Genomic DNA, 19,121 nt, shown 5'->3' on the forward strand with positions numbered 1-19,121 from the left:
CCCCACACTCATTAGGAATCATCAAGGAGATACATTCAACACAGTAATGTTCTACTTCTCCAGACAGACATTTACAGAAACAACTGGACAGCGGAACAAATCCTATCACTTTTCAAATGAGATATATGTAATAGTAACTTGACTAATCTTGATTATTAAAGAATAGTTAAGTGAAATTGCTTACCAGAAACATAATTTTCAACAGGTAACAAATCTTAGGTATTTAAAAACTGGAATACCTCCTTCATTTTTCCACGAAATGAAGCTCACTAGAAGACAAAGCCCACATATTCAGAATACAGAATGTTTTAAAATTTCCATTAAAAACACACACACAAAATTTCTTCACTTCTAAACATTTTTAAGGATGAGATCTCAAGTACTTTACCACTGTTAAAAAAAATAATCATGAAAATATTCAGCATTCTGTGATTAAGAATCCAGAAATGAAATCTATGTGAATGGGTAAACAAATCCATATGGATGTTCTAAATTTGTGATTTCAGTCTAAAATACATTGGGAAGCTAATTATATAGCCTCACTGAAACCCCTGGCAAAAAATGTAACATTTTGCTTTCACAAAAGCTTTTCATCAATAGAAGCATTATTAAAAATTTGACAATTTTGACTTTGTAGGAAACATTATTCTATTAATTGGGGCCTGTTGAAATAGGTTACAAAAAACAATTGTTACAATTTTCTTTCATTCATACCCTAAGAGATAGTCTAAGTGACTATTTCGTTACAGTTGCCTTCCATTAAGAGGTCATAAAATCCTTTAAAAAAAAAACCTGAGAAAACAAAATCCTGAATAGCTGTTCTGAGTTCTGTAAATCCACATTATATTAGCAATTACAAATAAACTCAGTATCAAATAAAAAATTTGGAACCTCAAAAATTTTTGAAGGTAAGACAGCATCGGTGGAACATCATGAAAGAAAGAAAACCTAAATTAGCTTATTTTACATATTTTGTATATAAACATACAGACTCACAAGAAATGACAGAGCATCTATCATGTTTCTGACAGGCAAACACAAGAGTGATTAAAACCTCTGCTGCTTCCCTCTGGAAGTAGTGTCTCAAACCCAGAAGAGCCAAACAACTGCTAAGTAAATGTTATGAGAGGCATGTAAAGGGTCCTTGTAGGGGTACAAAATCACCAAGAGCACCGCATGCACATAAGGATGGAACGCTTCAGGAAATATAACATTCTGCTTTCACAATAGGAAAGGTTACAGAAAACACTAAAATAGTTCAACTCAACTAACTATACCATAAAAATAATTTGTTAAACTCAACTAAATATACCAAATAAACAACTTGTTTTTAGCAACCTCTAAATGTCACTTCTGTGTAGCAAAATGTTTCACTGCACATTTATTTTTTACAGTAAAAAATAAATTAGCTTTAAGAAATTCTTCCTAAGGTCCAACAAAAACTCTCAATTTTACTACATATGTGACTTAAGACTGTAATAATTCTATTTGAATAAACAGAGACTCAGGAGAGAAAATTTTAAAAAAATAAAACTAAAGAAAAAAACAATGTAATAAAAAGCAAAAGGACGACAAAAAAATGTAAAAGTACAGTAAGAGCAAATGCTTTTTGATGGACAGCTGTTCAAGGATTAAATGCATTAAATGTACAATTCCTTTGGTCTTATATTTCCACTTCCGGGAATTTATTCTAAAGAAATAATCAGCGATGTGAAGGAAAATCTTGGTGCCTAGAAATTTTAGTCACAGATGTCAGTTCTTAGGCAAAAATCTTGTAAAATATATAAAGGCTATTCAGCCACATTGCTGAAATAGGAAACTTAAGAGATCAGGTTATATGAATTATTGTGCACCTACCTTGTAGAACACTATGCGGCCATAAAAATGCTTTAAGGACAAAATATTTTCTGTTTCCAATGTTTTCTATAAAGAAAAAAATATGGGTGACAAAATGAGTACGACTGAAATGATTTTTATTTGGTGAAACAAAACCAATGAAAAAGTGAAATTCCTTTGTATAGTATAAACTGTACCTTTTGGTGGAGGGAATACAAAGACTGTGGTGTTCTTCTTTTGGCTTTTTAGTAATTTCCAAGTGCCCACTGATGTGGTATTTGGAGAGTAACAGCTGGAAGTTGTGTAGCGAAATTAGAGGCCATTCCCCTCCCCCCCGGCAAAGTTCAGCAGCATAGTGTAGCCTGAGGAAGAAAGAAAATCCCTTCACTTGTAAACTCTTATTGCAGTATCTTTTTTTATATGTCATATTTTTAAATTGGGAGCAAAACATCATGAAATAGCTCATATTAGTCCATGATAAAAATATTAAGTACTTAAAAATCCGGAAATGAGAACCACCTGAATGGGTAGACAAATTCATAAGTATGTCCTAACTTTGAGTTTTCATTCTAAAATACACCCGAAAAAAATAAAAACATCACACCTGATAGCTAACTGTACAGACTCACTTGAACCCTTGACCAAACAAAACAGCCTTCAACTACCATTCTTCCATTTTGCTATTTAATGGCTCTCCTTTTTTGGTCCATAGAAAATTTTTCCAGGCAGCCTCCCCAATTTTAATATTTTTACAGACATGAGAACTCCCCTCAGTAACATTTCACGATATTTGTCACGGAGAGGTCCTGTTCCCTTCAGGCCGACAATACCCAAATAGGTTACTAAAACTTATCCATAGTATTCAAAACAGGTGCAGTATTATAATTTAAGAAGCTACCCAGATCAGTGCCACTGGGTCACTCAAAAGAAACACCAACATATATTTCACTTTCTCAATAAGTAATTTTGAGAAAAACCACTGTTCTGGATGAAAAATTGTTCCGGCTTTCCTTAAACTGTTCTCAGAGTCAAATTTAGTCAACGTGGGTTATCGACGATATTTTCCATTTCCCTGATTATTTCATTCCTTATGACAGCTTGCCATCGACACTCCACCATTTCACATGTGCTTTTGCTTCACTCAACAAAGCACAAGGTTTTGTTAAGCGACTGTAAGGTCCCAAGACCCCCGGTGTGTCCGACGGAGAGGGCGACGACCCCAAGTCAAGCGCAGAGACTGAAACTTGATGCAAAAGCAAGAGGTTCTTTATTACAAGCGCAGCGCAGGGACTCTCAGGCAGGCAGACAGCAACCCGAGGGAAGTGCTGGCTGACTGGAGCCCCGAGCAATTGCAGAACATGAGTTTATAAAGGCAAAAACCACACGCAGGTGGCCTGAAAAACAGGAAACTGGGTTAACAGTTAACTCATCTTCTAAAGGGACAGACTTGTGTTAGCAGTTAACTCATTTGCTAAGGGGCCAGGGTGGTCTGTCTTGCACAGACCGATCCCAGGAAGAGATAAAATAACTCTGCTGTGACAAAACCAGGGCTTACTGGAAAGGTCAGTTAGGGGATAGGAGGAGGGGGAGGCTTTTCTCTGGCCTTACATTCCCCCCTTTTCTTTTTTTTTTTTTTTTAAATACATTTTATTGATTTTTTACAGAGAGGAAGGGAGAGAGATAGAGAGTTAGAAACATCGATGAGAGAGAAACATCGATCAGCTGCCTCCTGCACATCTCCTACTGGGGATGTGCCCGCAACCCAGATACATGCCCTTGACCGGAATCGAACCTGCGACCCTTCAGTCTGCAGGCCGACGCTCTGTCCACTGAGCCAAACCGGTTTCGGCCCCCCTTTTCTTTCTGGGGAGTTTCAATCATGGAACTAGAGACCTTCGTCTGAGGGTACAGGTTGATACCGTTGTTGGAGGACCATTACCTGGACTGCACTGATTCGGTCCCGGATAAAGGTGACTAGACGGTTTAATATGCATGGCCCGAATGTCAGGAGGAGGAGGAGAATAATCAAGGGTCCCACTAGTGAAGATATTAGGGTGGTAAACCAAGGTGAGCTATTGTACCATCCTTCGAACCAGCCTTGCTTGGCTTCTCGCTCTCTTTTGCGAGTCTCCAGCCTTTCTCTGAGTTTTGACATGGAATCCTTTATAACCCCTGAATGGTCAGCATAGAAACAGCATTGCTCTTTGAGAGCTGCACACAGCCCTCCCTCTTTTAAAAATAGGAGGTCAAGCCCTCGTCTATTCTGTAAGACTACCTCAGATAGGGAGGTTAGGGACTCCTCAAGCTTAGTGATGGAGTGCTCTATGTGTTTGAGGTCCTCATCTATTGCAATTCTGAGTTCTTCAGTATAGGTAGGACCTTGGATGAGGGCTGTTGTCCCTGTGCCCACCCCTGCCGCGACCCGTAGACCTAGAAGAGTGGCCAAGGTCAGTGAGACAAGTTCCCGTTTGTCTCGATGGGAAGGAGGGTAAGAGTCAAACTCTTCTTCAAAGGCGTTAGCTTGATAGTACATAATCTTAGGAACTAACTGGACAAGAATACAGTAATCTCGGGAGCGGTTAAAGACCTGAGCTGCCAGGCATGGGGTGAGCCCTGTACTGCAGGCCCACCATCCCCCAGTTGGGGGTACTAAATAATAGTTTGCAGGGGAGGGATGTGCCAAGGTCTCATTGCAGAGGTGCTGGCGATCTCTTGGCACGTGTCCTATACATGTGCCCTGCCCCGAGACCTCAGTAAGGGTTAGCTTCCCATGCTGTCCCCATGAGCAATGGTCATGGCTAGTAGTGTTGGAGTAGTTGCCCCGAAAGGCTATTCCTTCATAGTAGGGTGGCCCTGTAGTTAGGCAGAGCCAGCAGGACTCAGTCAGGTTAGATTTAGACATGTTCAGAGAACTGTAGGCCCCCTCTACTAATCCCAGCAGTCTCTGGCCAGTGCCAGACTCCGGGTTTATGGGGTCTGCCAATTTTTCTCTGGAGGCTGGGCTGGTCCCTGTGGGCGCTGGGGTTGTGACGTAGGGCTCCCCCTTCTCAGGGAGCTGCCAGCTAGACAGGACAGGATTTGGCCCTACTGCAACTGGTTGCCTGTAATCCTGTACATCTAATCTTATCTTAAAAAGGAGGCCATCATCATGTTGGTCCTTATACAGCCGGATCCCCCATGTCACTCCCCAGCGCCACTTGTTTAGGTCATATGACCGCCCAGCTGAGGTGAAGGAGATATTCAGGGCGTTAACCCAACCCTTATGTCCGGAGGTTTGGCTCTTATTCCTCTGGACCTGGATGAGGTCCCACTCGGGGGGCCCTCTGATCCAATATCCAGTACCAGTTGTCTCACATCCCCATTCTGCACAGAAATACTCTCGTTCAGATCCACAATTCTTTCTATGTCCCTGCCTGTCTTTGGGGCATACATAGAATTGGGTCACCGTAAGACGCTCACGGGCTTGCAGATAACTACAGTGAACTCCAAATTGCAAATCTCTTCCTTTTCCTATGTAAGCTCGGGTCTCTATACCTGCTTTAGTCTCTTCTACTGTTTTCTCAGGGAGGTCCCATAGTCTGTACCCGGCTGCCATGGCACAGAGGTCCGGCGTTAGGTCCGGCCACCAGGTCCCTGACGGGGCAACGTTGGTGGTTGACCAAACTGTCTGTCCGGTGTGGGGGGACACCACCCTCCAGGTTAGTCTCTTTGGGACGTGGGGGTTGCTACTTATCAGCGGCAGGCTCAGCAGGAGGAGGAGGGCAGCGACGAATCCGTAGTTTGAGAGGGTTGTCTGTTTTCTCTGCAGTCCATCCATGGCAGTTGTTGTCCGGAGGAGGTGCTCGCTTGACGTGGGAGGCGTGGATCCAAGCAGCTACACCATCTACCTTGACCGCTGTCGGGGTTGTCAGCAATACCAGGTGTGGTCCCTTCCACCTTGGCTCAAGGGTTGCAGTCCGATGGCGTCTGATGTAGACGAAGTCTCCAACCTGGAACTGGTGGGGGACCTGCAGTTCCCCTGGTTGGTAGAGAGCAGCTAGGGGGGTACACACCTCCTTTTGGACAGTCTCGAGGGCCTTCAACCTGGCAAGCAGGGATTGAGGGATGTGAGTATCTGTGGGTACAGACCATGGGTCAGCGGCTAGGGGCGGAGGAGCCCCAAACAAAATCTCGAACGGGGTTACCCCTAAGGGGCCTGGGGTATTTCGCGCGCGGAAAAGAGCAAAGGGAAGGAGGACCGTCCAGTCTGCCACGCCAGTCTCTAAGGACAATTTGGTCATAGCCTCTTTTAACGTCCTGTTCATCCTTTCTACCTGACCTGAACTCTGGGGCCTGTAAGCACAATGTAATTTCCAATTCGCCCCTAGTATCTTGGCCATTCCCTGACTTACCTAGGCAACGAAGGCCGGACCATTGTCTGATCCGATTACCTTTGGAACTCCAAACCGAGGGAAGATATCTTCTAAGATGATCTTGGCGACCACAGTTGCAGTCTCCCTCTTGGTGGGGAAGGCTTCCACCCAACCTGAGAAGGTATCTATGAAGACTAAGAGATATTTGTAACCGTAGTGGGCAGGTTTTACCTCTGTGAAATCTACCTCCCAGTAACTTCCTGGCCGATCTCCCCTTAGTCTCTGTCCCGTCCCGACCTGGGATGGGTGTATGTTTACTAGCTGGCATGCCTTGCATTGCTTGACTACCTCCTCTGAGAGGCGATCGAGTCCTTTGACATAGTGTCCAGTGGCCTGGCTGGTGGAGCTGAGGTGTTTGGCCCCCAGGTGGGTGAGGCGATGTAGTTGCTGGAGGTAGGCGGCGGCCGCTTCCCTTGGTACTACCATCTTCTCCCCCGTGGTCCTCCAGACCCCGAGTTCGTCTTTGTGGTATTTTTCTGGCTTTTTAAACAGGTCTTCCTCTTCCTCTGGCTGTGATACCGCGGGACCGGCAGTGAGGGCAAGTAGCCGGGGCCCGAGAGCGGCTTGTCTCGCTTCGGCATCCGCCCTCCTATTTCCCACAGCTATCTCTGAGGTCCCCTTCTGATGGCCAGGACAGTGGATGATGGCTACTTCCCATGGGGCATGGACAGCCTCTAGGAGGTCAAGAATCTCCTGTTTATTCTTAATCTCTTTCCCTGCCGAGGTGAGGAGACCTCTCTGACGGTATATGGCCCCGTGCACATGAGCAGTAGCAAAGGCATAATGGCTGTCAGTGTAAATATTGGCTCGGCTGCCCTCTGCAAGTCTGAGGGCCTGGGTCAAGGCAATTAATTCAGCCTTCTGAGCCGAAGTCCCTTTGGGCAAGCTACTAGCCCAAATAGTCCGGTCCCGATCAACTACAGCTGCACCTGCTACCCTCTTACCTTCAAAGAGGTAGCTGCTGCCATCTGTGAACCAGGTGAGCTGAGGTCCTGACAGGGGAGAATCCTTAAGGTCTTTCCTTGGCCCTGTTTCTTCTGGCAGAATGTCACGGCACGAGTGTAGAACTTCTTTACCCTGAGGATTTACCTCCGGCAATAGGGTTGCCGGGTTGAGGACCACCGGAGCCCCGAAGTGGACCCGATCTTCATTTAGCAGGAGACTCTGGTAGTGGGTCATCCGGGCATTGGACATCCACCGGTCCGGTGGTTGCCGGAAAATACTCTCGAGGGTATGTGGGGCCACTACAGTCAGTTTCTGCCCCAAGGTAAGCTTGTCCGCATCCTTTACAAGCAGGGCAGTGGCTGCGATTGCTCTCAAACAGCCCGGCCACCCTCGAGCCACTGGGTCTAATCTCTTGGATAAGTAGGCCACTGGTCTCTTCCAGGGGCCTAAGGTCTGAGTTAGGACCCCTCTGGCTACCCCCTTTCTTTCATCTATGAACAGAGTAAAAGGCTTGGCCACATCTGGTAAGGCCAATGCCGGAGCAGAGAGGAGGGCCTTCTTGATGTTGTCAAAAGCCTTTTGATGAGTCTCCCCCCATTCGAAGGGATTCCCTTGTTTTGTCAGCGGGTAGAGAGGCTCCGCCAGGGTTGCAAAACCCGGAATCCAGAGGCGGCAGAATCCGGCCGTCCCCAGGAACTCGCGTACCTGTCGGGGGGTCTGTGGCCTAGGAATCTGGGTGACCGTACTCTTCCGGGCTTCAGTGAGCCATCTCTTCCCTCCTTCTAGGGCGTATCCTAAATAGGTTACCCTCCGCCGACATATCTGCGCCTTCTTGGCCGAGGCCCGGTACCCTAGGCGAGAGAGCTCTAAGAGCAAAGCTCTGGTACCTGCTTCACAGTCCTCTTTTGTGGCTCCTGCGAGGAGGAGGTCATCTACGTACTGGAGGAGAGTGACTTGCGGGTGGTCAGCGCGGAAGGCAGCCAGGTCTTGGTGAAGGGCCTCATCGAAGATGGTGGGGGAGTTCTTGAATCCTTGGGGAAGCCGAGTCCAGGTCAGCTGTCCTGTTATCCCCGAGTCTGGGTCTCTCCATTCAAAAGCGAAGATGCTTTGACTGGCAGGGTGTAGCCGTAGGCAGAAGAAGGCATCCTTTAAGTCTAAAACTGAATACCACACGTGAGACGGAGGGATGGAACTTAGGAGATTGTGAGGATTGGGAACCGTGGGATGAATGTCCTGCACCCTCTTGTTGACCTCTCTTAAGTCCTGCACCGGTCGGTAGTCATCAGTTCCAGGTTTCTTTACTGGGAGGAGTGGGGTGTTCCACGGGGAGTGGCATTTGACCAAGACCCCAAGGTGTAAGAGGCGTTGGATATGGACCTTGATCCCCCTCCAGGCCTCTTTCGCCATGGGATACTGTCGCACTGCAATCGGGATTACAGAGAACTTGAGTTCTATTATTACGGGGGGCCATTCGACAGCCAGGCCCATCCCCGCAGTCTCAGCCCAGGCCCCAGGGTATTTTTGTAACCATTCCGCTAACCCCTCATTCTGTTGGACTCTGTCCTCAAACAGCCGATGCTCATCTTCGAGTTGAAGTGTCAAGAGGGTAAATGGTTCCCCATGTTGGGTCAGGGTCGGCCCTCGTGGGGTGAAGGTGATCTGGGCCCCCATTTTGGTTAACATGTCTCTCCCCAGAAGGGGGGCTGGGCATTCTGGTATTACGAGGAAGGAATGGGTCACCCTTCCCGTGCCTAAATCTACCGTCCGGGCGGTGGTCCAGGGGTACTGTTTATTTCCTGTTGCCCCTATTACCCAGGAGGTCTTCTGGGAGACCGGCCCTAGCGGTTTCTTGAGAACTGAATACTGGGCTCCTGTGTCTACTAGGAAGTTGACAGGCTTCCCCTCCACCTTAAGAGTTACCCTAGGCTCGGGGAGGGGATCCGAGCCCCAACTTCTTCAATCACTATCTTCCTGGAGTGCCAGCGCCTTTTTCGCTAGCCTCTTCGGGCACTCCCACTTCCAATGTCTTTCTTCCTTGCAGTAGGCACATTGGTTTTTACCTAACGGTGGCCTGTTGCCCAAGTTACCTACCTGCCTTCCCTTTCCTTTCTCCTGTGGCTTACTTCCTCCTATTGCTGCGGCCAAGATACGGGTTAGCCTTTTCTCTTCCCTTTTCTCCTTTTTCTCTTCCCTTTCTTCTCTCTCTTTCTCTTTCCGCTACTCCTTCTCCTCCTCAGTCTCCCTTTTATGGTATACCTTCTCTGCCTCCTTAACTAAGTCCTGGAGGGTAAAATCTTGCAGCCCCTCAAGTCTCTGCAGCTTTTTCTTAATGTCTAATGCTGACTGCCCTATGAAGGCCATGGCTACCGAGGCCTTTGTTCCTCCGAGGTGGGGTCAAAGGGGGTGTACCGTCTGAACGCCTCCATCAGTCGCTCAAGAAAAACAGAGGGCGGTTCAGTGGGCCCCTGGATGACCTCTCTTACCTTAGCCAGATTTGTGGGGCGCCGTGCTGCCCCTCTGAGGCCGGCCACTAGAGTCTGGCAGTAGACCTTCAGGTGCTCCCTACCTTCTGCCGTGTTGAAGTCCCAGTCCGGTCTGGCCAAAGGAAAGGCCGCATCCACCAGATGGGGGAGTTGGGTCGGCCGGCCGTCGGGGCCGGGAGCGTTCTTTTGGGCCTCCAAAAGAATCCGCTCCCTTTCCTCTGTAGTAAAGAGAGTCTGGAGAAGCTGCTGACAGTCGTCCCAAGTGGGCTGGTGAGAGAACATAAGGGACTCGACTAATCCTGTTAGGCGTTGTGGATCCTCTGAAAAGGGAGGATGGTTAGTTTTCCAGTTATAGAGGTCTGCCGAGGAGAAGGGCCAGTATTGGAGTAGCTGGAGCGGGGCCGACTCGTCATCATCCCCGCGGGGGGGTGGAGGCCCGAACGGCCGGAGAGGACAGGCCACAGTCGAATCTGGGGACGCAGGGTGTCTCCTCTGACTCCGGGTTCCTTGGGCCGGCCCCTCTGCTGGAGGAGCGGGGGGTGCCGCAGGTTCTGGTCTCTCCGGTGGCTCTGGCTGGAGAGGAGAAGGGTAAGGGCGTGGGGAGTCCAGGAGGAGGAGGTCGGCATGAGGGTCAACCAGAGGACGTTTCATCTGATCTGCAGGAGGGGCCTGGGCCACGAGAACCCGGGAGGCTCCGGATGCCAGCCAGGGTTTTAACCAAGGGGGAGGGTTTTGGACCAGGTCCTGCCAAACGATGATATATGGCTGCTAGTCTGGATGGCCCGCTGTCCCTGACTGGAACACCTTATTCTTTACTGCAAAAATAATAGATAGGTCAAAAGTCCCATCCGCTGGCCACCCTACACCTAGGGCTGGCCAGTCAGATGAACAGAAAGTCTGCCAAGAACCCTTCTTGACACTGATGGAGAGGTTGAGTCCCCGACTCCGGACGTCCTTCCAATGTGCCACTGTGAGAGAAAGAGGGGTGCTGCTTCCTTGGCCCATGTTACCTGGATGGGAGAGGAGAAGTAGAAGACAAAGAACAAAAAGCGATGCGACGAGACACCGGACCCACAGGAACTTACACAGGTACAAAATGGCCGCCGAGGGATGATATCCCTCCCTGACGCTGGTCCGGCCGGACACGCAAGCGCCCGTTGCCAGACAGCCAGAAGTGACCAAGACCTCTTGGTCACCGTTCGTCCCTGGGGCGTCCCCCAGGGTGACAGTTTTTCTGGTCGAAGACCCTTCAACCAGAGGAGCCGACTCCTGAAGGAGCCGACAACCTGTCGTACCGAAACTAAGAACGAACAGAGGACAGAACAAACACTGAACGACTCCGGAGTCTGCTTACCTCCAAGACCCATCTGGGCGCTTGAGGGGTGGTCGCTTGATCGCGGACGAGCCCCCAAATGTAAGGTCCCTAGACCCCCCCCCCCCCCCCCCCCCCCCCCCCCCCCCCGTGTGTGTCCGACGGAGAGGGCGACTACCCCAAGTCAAGCGCAGAGACCGAAACTTGATGCAAAAGCAAGAGGTTCTTTATTACAAGCGCAGCGCAGGGACTCTCAGGCAGGCAGGCAGCAACCCGAGGGAAGTGCTGGCTGACTGGAGCCCCGAGCAATGGCAAAGCATGAGCTTATAAAGGCAAAAACCACACGCAGGTGGCCTGGGGTACAAGAACTTGGGTTAACAGTTAACTCATCTTCTAAAGGGACAGACTTGTGTTAGCAGTTGACTCATTTCCTAAGGGGCCAGGGTGGTCTGTCTTGCACAGACCGATCCCAGGAAGAGATAAAATAACTCTGCTGTGACTAAACCAGGGCTTACTGGAAAGGTCAGTTAGGGGATAGGAGGAGGGGGAGGCTTTTCTCTGGCCTTACACGACCAGGCCCAGTGGCTGCCGGGGGCAAGGTCCTCGCGGAGGTCCTTTAAGGTGTCTCTGAGCCTGCAAAGCCGCCGCTGCTGCTGCTTCCTTTCAAAGCGCAGCCTGCGCCTCGTGCAACGGGGACAGCTGCCTAAGGTCGGGGCGAGCACGTGCATTCTCCGCATTCCGACCCGAGCGCTGCACCGCGTGACGAGCACGCGGGAACACCTGTCCCCACGCACCCAGCGGTGCCCACGGACCTCCCCTTCCCCGTCCTAATGAGGGAGGCGCCCAGGGCCAGCAGCACTCGGCGGAGAAAATGACACACCCCCGACACACACTTCCAACGGGAGGAGGAGCGGTTCGGAGAGCAGGACCCCGAAAACCCCTCCAGAGGAGTCCAAGGACCAGCCCAGAGAAAGACTTTCCCTCCTCCGCCTCCCTCTCGTGCGGCGGGAGAGGAAGCCTCGCCCCCTTTCATCCCGCCTTGTACTTCCCACTCCGCGGCGGGGAGCACTTTGCATGGCTGCCCTGGCCCCCTCACTTCCGGTGCCGGCGCCGCTAGAGCTGCGGCATCCCCCAGTCCATCGGACAACCACAGCTTCCAACTGACCTTTTAAACAGACTCGCGACTCCTCCGACCTTCACGAGGTGCTGCCCTGGAGAGAACCGCGGATGGGTACCGCGCCGAAAAGAATCTACGGTAGAAAGACTTCCCTGTCCTCTCGCCAGAAACATGAAATGCGATAGACCTGCGGCCACCGCTGCCCAGACAAAATGGCGCCGAGAAGTTGGTTTCGCGCATGCGCCTTGGACAGGCCCTGCCCCGCCCCCGTGCCAGTCCTGGCCGCAGCTCCGGGTTCGGTTTCCATGGGACACTCCGCTGCCAATCCTCGTGCGGAACTGCTCTTCCTGACCCCCTCCGTTTACCAATCAGTGTTCAGTCAAGCACATCCGGAGTCTTTTCAACCAATCGTTTGGCAGGACTGGCTTACTCAATACCTGGTTCTCCAGTAACGTTGGACCTCGGAGTCAGCCAATCACAAGTGGCAGATGTCCTACCTGCTGTTTTGCGGACCAATCCGTGAAGTTTCAGAGCTACATCCAATGAGGACGGCAAGGAGGGAGCGCCAATCCGAAGCTCTTCGGCGTCATGAGCAGCCAATAAGAGTTCGTGTAGAAGCGAGTCTGCTCAACAGCTTGTTATTTGGTGGATTGTGGCAGTAAATCGGGAGAGTGGGGAACCGGGCACAGGATCTGCCGCCGCCGCCGCCGAGAGTGGTGCTGCCCAGCCGGGGGCCCACGGCGGTCAGCGGGGCGGAGGACGCGGGCACTGACAGCGCGCACTTCCCCCGCAGTTGGTAGGTGGGGAGGAGGGAAGTGGGGGAGACCCAGCAGCACAGCAGCTGCTGCTGCCGCCCGGGGTCCCGGCGCAGTTAGAAGCTTTGGAGATGGGGGACGGGGTGCGAGGCAAGCGTTGCGGCCGGCGCGGGGGGAAGGGGCGCGTCGCGGAGCAGCGACAGCAAGTGCGGGAAGCGCCGCCGCAGCCGCCGCCTCGGCCGCTTCCCCGGGAAAATGGCTGTGGGGCTGGCCGCGCCGCTAAGTTTGCTTCAGCGCCGTGAAGAGCGGGCTGCTCCAGGAAGCCGGCCCCCAACTCCGCGGCGCGTCCCTTCCCCGCAGAGTCCGTGGCCGGACCCGAGGGGCTGGGGGCAGGTACCGCTCTGGGCGGTACAAAAAGTTGAGGCGGGCGCCGGGAGGAGGCGGCGGCTGCCGCGGTGCGGCTCCCCTCCCCGCCCCTCCCCTCCCACACACGGTCCGGGCCACCTCCCTCCTCCTCTCCGCCCCCTCCTCCTCCGCGGTTGTCCCCGCACCCTCGCGCCTCCCGCTGAAGGCCTCGACTCCGGCCCCTTCGGGTGAAGAAGCGCTTCTTCTTGCTGACACGGTGCGGTGCGGAGCGGAGGAGGGAGAGCAATGGCGCCGTGACACTCCACTGCCGCCACCGCGGGCCCGGGGCGGGCCGAGGGGGCCGAGCGGCGGAGGCGGGGCGCGGGCCGAAGTCGGGTATCCGGCGGGCGGCCGAGCGCAGGCTGGGCGGCCGCGCCTGTCGGGACTCGGGTTCAGCCCCCACGGCGCCCCGTCCTTTTCCTGGGCTATCGGTCCTGGGGATCCGACTGGAGCTTGTCGGGTCCAAGTAGCGAGCGAGGCGGGGGCGCGGTGGGCCGCTGGCGAAGTCCGGAGCGGAACGGACGGGCGCCCGTGGGGTGCTCGCTGCCCCCTCGGCTCCCGCGTCCCGGGTGCCCTCCGAGGGGATCTTCTCCTCCCGCGGCCGGTGAGGTTTCTGCCCCTCCCCGCCCGCGTTTGTTTACTTTCTTTTCTGGGTCGGTCCCCCGCGGAGACTGATTTCTGGCTTGTCTTTCTCGTCCCCGTGGTTCTAGCGGCGGAGGACGGCGCTGGTGGAGCTGGAACCCCATAGGTCACCGATGAAAATGAAGGTAAGTGGAGTCAGCGCTGCTCCGAACCTCGTGCCCAGGACACTTGGCTGTCGTGAGGCTAGTGCTGTGGAATGTCATTATTTTTTCCCTTTGGCTGCTCAGGATGGGTTTCTCGGCCAGGCAGCGCTTTCTGAAAAGCAGGACGTGTTGAATGGGCGAGAAGTGATCATTGTGTCCAGAGGCAGGCAGCTCGGCCCATCTCGGAAGCAGCACTTTGGAAAGGCTGCTGCAGCCTTTCCATTGTTGTCCATTGGGCTAGTATTTTTAAACACTTCCTGTGTTGGCAGCAATCTTTGCAGAAGTAAAAGCTTTTGTCCTGCTTTGGTTCTTTGGGGGATTTTGGGGAGATATTTTTATTCTTCCTCAGTGCCAGTGTGATTTTTTTCGAAGGAAAAAAAAAATAGGTGGATTGTGTAAGGGAGGTATCATTTTTGTTGGAGGTAAAGTGAAATTCTGTGGTTAAAATACTTCAAGTTGAACAAAACTAACAGTTTTAGTTCAGTCGTTATAGTAAATAATTTTAAGCCTGTAGCTGACCAAAAAATATGTGTATCTTCTTCTGAAGACAACTAATATTGCCAACATCATATGTGATGTTTAAGGGAGAAGAAGGGGATAGCAGTCTAGTGCTGAAGGATTGAATGTTTTAGGTCAGCTATTAACTTGCTAAAAGTATTCCTTTTCAGTTTGCATTATTTGAAAATACACTAACTTTACGAGGTTCTTGATTTCTTAGTCATTTACTATTTCAGTATATTAAGCCCTGAAATACAGCGTTTTCCCAAATTTTCTCTTGCCTTCTTAAAGTGACCTTTAATGTTACTTATCTTTTTTAAGGTTACATGTAACTTTTAATATTACTTGGGAAAACTTACTGGAAAAGTACAATCATTTCCTACTTAAAAATGTGTCTCTTAAGTGTGTACACTGTAACTTTTGCTCTTGGCAATGTTGAATCAAACTTGTATGATACCTTACCTTTTGAAAAAAATAGGTAAAATGATAGATTGAAGTAGCAGTCACTGTTATTGTCAACATTAAAATGAATCGTAGAATGAAATTTCTCACATCTTTCAATGTGTCTTATGGGCCATTGGCTAAAAGTAGGTATTTCTTAGTAAAGCTTTTTATATTATATACCCAAAAGACTACTGTGATAAACTGGTATGGCTACAAGTCTTGTGCCATCAGTTCATATCTCTGCATTCATCAGACTTAAACCTTTAAAATGCAGCTTTTAGCCAATGATTTTTTTCAAATAATGCTCTCCTTATCAAAAGGATTGGCGTCATTTCTTATCTGTACAATTATACCGTACCTGAAAAGATGTTGCCTTTATGTAGCTATATTAATAAGCATATAATTACATATTGTTGGTATTAATTTTAATAGCATTATCTTTTTATTTGAAAACAAAATTTTCCCGAGACCATAATTGAGTAATTTAAAGTATTATGAGACACTTAATGTGCATATATTTTTTGTTTTTTTCTTATTTTTAATTTTTAAATAAATTTTAGAATTGTTGAAACATTTTGTATCTGGAGAAAAAATTGTATATCCCTACTGATACTTCCCAGTTTTTTGTTTGTTTTTTAATATATTTTATTGATTTTTTACAGAGAGGAAGGGAGAGGGATAGAGAGTTAGAAACATCGATCAGCTGCCTCCTGCACACCTCCTACTGGGGATGTGCCCACAACCAAGGTACATGCCCTTGACCGGAATCGAACCTGGGACCTTTCAGTCCACAGGCGGACGCTCTATCCACTGAGCCAAACCGGTTATGGCCCAGTTTTAATTTAAATGTTTTATGTTATCAGGATATAGTTTATAAAATAAAAGATTGTTAATAAAGTGTTTGCTTTGGGGCATTTTTGAATTATCACTGATATTAGTAAACAAATAGTGTTACTGTTTTTATTACTTAAACACAGCCTTTTAATGAGTCTTGAGTTTGGAGTAGGGGAAAATAGTAGTGAAATTCACATTTTATGTTCTTTCCATCAGGCGGCTGATGAGCCTGCCTATCTGACAGTGGGAACTGATGTAAGTGCCAAGTACCGAGGTGCCTTCTGTGAGGCAAAAATTAAGACTGTGAAAAGACTGGTAAAAGTTAAGGTAATTTTTTTTTTCTTTTTATGTAACAGCATTACTAACTCTAGATTGAAAAGTGTTGGGGAGGAGAGGCATACTTCAAATCAACATTTCTTTATTGGATCATTATTTTGTGCAAGCACTGTTATACATAAAACTATAGGAAAAGCACATTAAGGTTTGAGAAATAACAAAATGAGAAATTATTTCAAAGTGCTTCCATGAAAATACCATGTTCATGATACTTCTTATCTTTTGGATCTTTCCTGTTTGTGGCATCATGCTTACTTAGGCTGTAATTTCTTTTTGCATGATGTTCACATTGCGACGGTTTCAAGTGAATAGGAATAATAATACAGTGGGAATTGTGTTTTCAAGATAGCATTAAAAATGATTTAGGAAATTTATTTTTAAGATGCTTTTATGACCAGAAAAAAACAACACATTATTCGTGTACAATATTTGGAAATATAGAATGTACCGAAGGATTAATGCCCATAGCTTACCTCTTAGAAATACTAATATTAACATTTTTTGTGTTTCCTTATAGTAATTTTCCTATATAAATGTTTTTAATAATCTTAGTTATAGTTCATTAATTCAGCAAACATTTATTAAGTGCCTATAAAATGCATTGACATTTGCTAACTGCTGGGCCTATAGTGATGATGGAGGACTAGAGCCTTCAAGGAGCTCACAGTTAATGAGAGAGACAATAAACATAAATACAAGGCAATGTAATAAGTATTATAACAGAAGTAACCACAGGATGCTAAGAAAGCATAGATTAAAGACATTGTTGTTAGAGTATTACCATAAATGTACTGTTTTAAAACTAACATGAATTATTGTGCAAAAATATTTTTCAGGTACTTCTGAAACAGGACAATACTACACAGTTGGTGCAAGATGACCAAGTAAAAGGTCCTTTAAGAGTACGTATGTTCTACAGTTTAAAATCTGAAATGATGAATAATTCATACAATAACTTACTGAGTTTTACATTTGTAGATACAATTTTAAAATTTTAGAATGTTAGAGAATAAAAATACAAATGTGATGTTATAGAGTTGGTATAAATTATGATAATACAATGGCTATTTCCTTAATTTAAGAATGTTAAACATCTTATGGGAGCGTAACTTTTAACGTATATAAACATGAGTTTCAGCGCCTCTTACTTTTGAATTCTTTGATTTAATGCTTCATTTTGATTTTTAGGTTGTTATATATATTTAGCTTGCTAAATAATATACTAATATAAATCTGAATCTTGTTATTCTTTCTAACATACCAAGTAAACTGTTGACTTTATAATTAAAGCTATTTTTGCTGTGTTGTATGGTTTTTCGGTTCTTACATTCCACAGTTTTCTTGAAGACAATGTGTTATAGTAAAAAGGCTCTGAAGTAAAACTGAAGGGACTGGGTTCTCACTGTATCCTGCAGGTTATTTTCTCTTTCTGAGCCACAATTCTCAATGTGTAAGATAGGGGTAGTAATAGCTTTCCTATGCCAAAAGGGGGCTCAAACGGCATGATAAATGTATGAGCACTATTAATAATAAAGATCTATTCAATATAAGGTAGAATTATTCTAAGTATTATTATTTTTTCACCCAGGTGGTAGTGATTTGGTTTGTTTACTTTTGGAAATGAATTTTTCATTTTGTGTTTTAGGTTGGAGCTATTGTTGAAACAAGGACATCCGATGGATCCTTTCAGGAAGCTATTATCAGCAAGTTGACAGATGCTAGTTGGTATACTGTGGGTAAGTAGTTAAGTAGTAATTTAATCCATAGGATTGGATTTGTAGGTTGCATATACCTCTGTTTTGTAAATACACTGAATCATTATGTTGGCAGAGAAATATGTATTCTTTCCTGTCACTTATCTCTTATAGTAACTTGGTTTTTGTGGCTATTTCATCCAAGATTATATGGTAATTTTTTTTCCACAAGAAAAGTCAGTACAACTTAGTGTTGTAAATAATCAGACTTTTTAACTTTCTGTAATTACAATTAGGATTGCATAGTTGCAATCTTTTAGTGTTGCTGTCTGTTTTATATAAGGGTAGTGTAGATGTTACCATGGGATTCACTGAGTACAAAATTCTGACCAGAGTAGATTCAAGCCTACATAATCATAGTTTAATTTTTAAAATATGACACAGTGAGGGTAAGGAAGATAAATGTCCGATAGCTTTGGCAGCACATATACTAAAATGGGAACGATACAGAGAAGATTAGCATGGCCCCTGTGCAAGGATGACACCCAAAAAAAAGGAAGGAAGGAAGGAAAGAAGGATGGAAGGAAAGATAGATATGTGCTACTAATATGAATTCACTCTTAACATTCCATGCATAACCTTATAGTGGCTTAAAAAAACTTTACTGTAGTGAATAGCAAGTGTCATAATACAAATAAATTAAAACCTAAATGTAGTGCTTATATAGTTGCTGTCATTATGTTGATGAGAATATCAGTAATTAACATTCCTAAATTTTCTCTCAGTACTTCCAAACTATACAGTCATGTGAATAACATCCAGTCCTTGGTTTTACATTGAACATCTATCTCATTGTTTGTTTTTATGTTATATCTTGGTACAAATAGTATGACAGTGATGTGGTATCCTTGTAGAAGTAAGAGAAATGGCTCTTAGATTTACTTGATTTGTTGCTTCGAGTAAAAAATATTTATTTGCAGTTGTTCAAAGCTGTGAAGAACATGCTTTGGTTAACAATTGTACTTCCTGTCCCTCCTTATACCCCCTTGGCTTCTATTAGTACTAGTAGCAATTTACTGAACATGACTACTACACTACTATTTTCTAACTATTTTTATTCTAACTATTTTTATCCAGCCATTGCTGGATTTCCTAGAAGTTGGTATTGGTTCACAGTGGTCTATTATTCTGAACTACATATTTTTAGGAAGCTTAGTTGTGGCTATTGGTAGATGTTAGAAGTTTAAAAACTAAGCTAATGTTTA

General features: G+C 47.0%; 1 protein-coding gene and 1 non-coding gene across 8 annotated transcripts in view; both read left to right on the top strand.

Moving 5' to 3' along the window:
* The first annotated feature begins 12,761 nt into the window (after positions 1 to 12,761).
* ARID4A (AT-rich interaction domain 4A) overlaps positions 12,762 to 19,121 on the top strand; it is a 64,659-nt gene continuing 58,299 nt past the window's right edge. For 6 of the 7 annotated variants that reach the window (XR_004967462.1, XM_036308600.1, XM_036308618.1 and 3 more), the window contains exons 1-5: positions 13,735 to 13,869; positions 13,976 to 14,032; positions 16,043 to 16,153; positions 16,999 to 17,064; positions 17,808 to 17,898. Coding sequence is in view for 6 of the 7 variants with exons in the window: in XM_036308600.1 (XP_036164493.1) it covers positions 14,021 to 14,032; positions 16,043 to 16,153; positions 16,999 to 17,064; positions 17,808 to 17,898 (280 nt within the window). In the remaining variant the exon portion in view is untranslated. Of the gene's footprint in view, positions 12,902 to 13,734; positions 13,870 to 13,975; positions 14,033 to 16,042; positions 16,154 to 16,998; positions 17,065 to 17,807; positions 17,899 to 19,121 lie in introns of those variants that run through there. The other variant, XM_036308610.1, reaches the window with a different exon arrangement.
* On the top strand, positions 18,327 to 18,429 carry LOC118661363. Its single transcript, XR_004969310.1, has one exon. It is a non-coding gene; the product is annotated as a U6 spliceosomal RNA (small nuclear RNA).

Source organism: Myotis myotis, unplaced genomic scaffold, assembly GCF_014108235.1.
Source record: "Myotis myotis isolate mMyoMyo1 unplaced genomic scaffold, mMyoMyo1.p scaffold_m19_p_1, whole genome shotgun sequence".
Classification (NCBI taxonomy): domain Eukaryota; kingdom Metazoa; phylum Chordata; class Mammalia; order Chiroptera; family Vespertilionidae; genus Myotis; species Myotis myotis.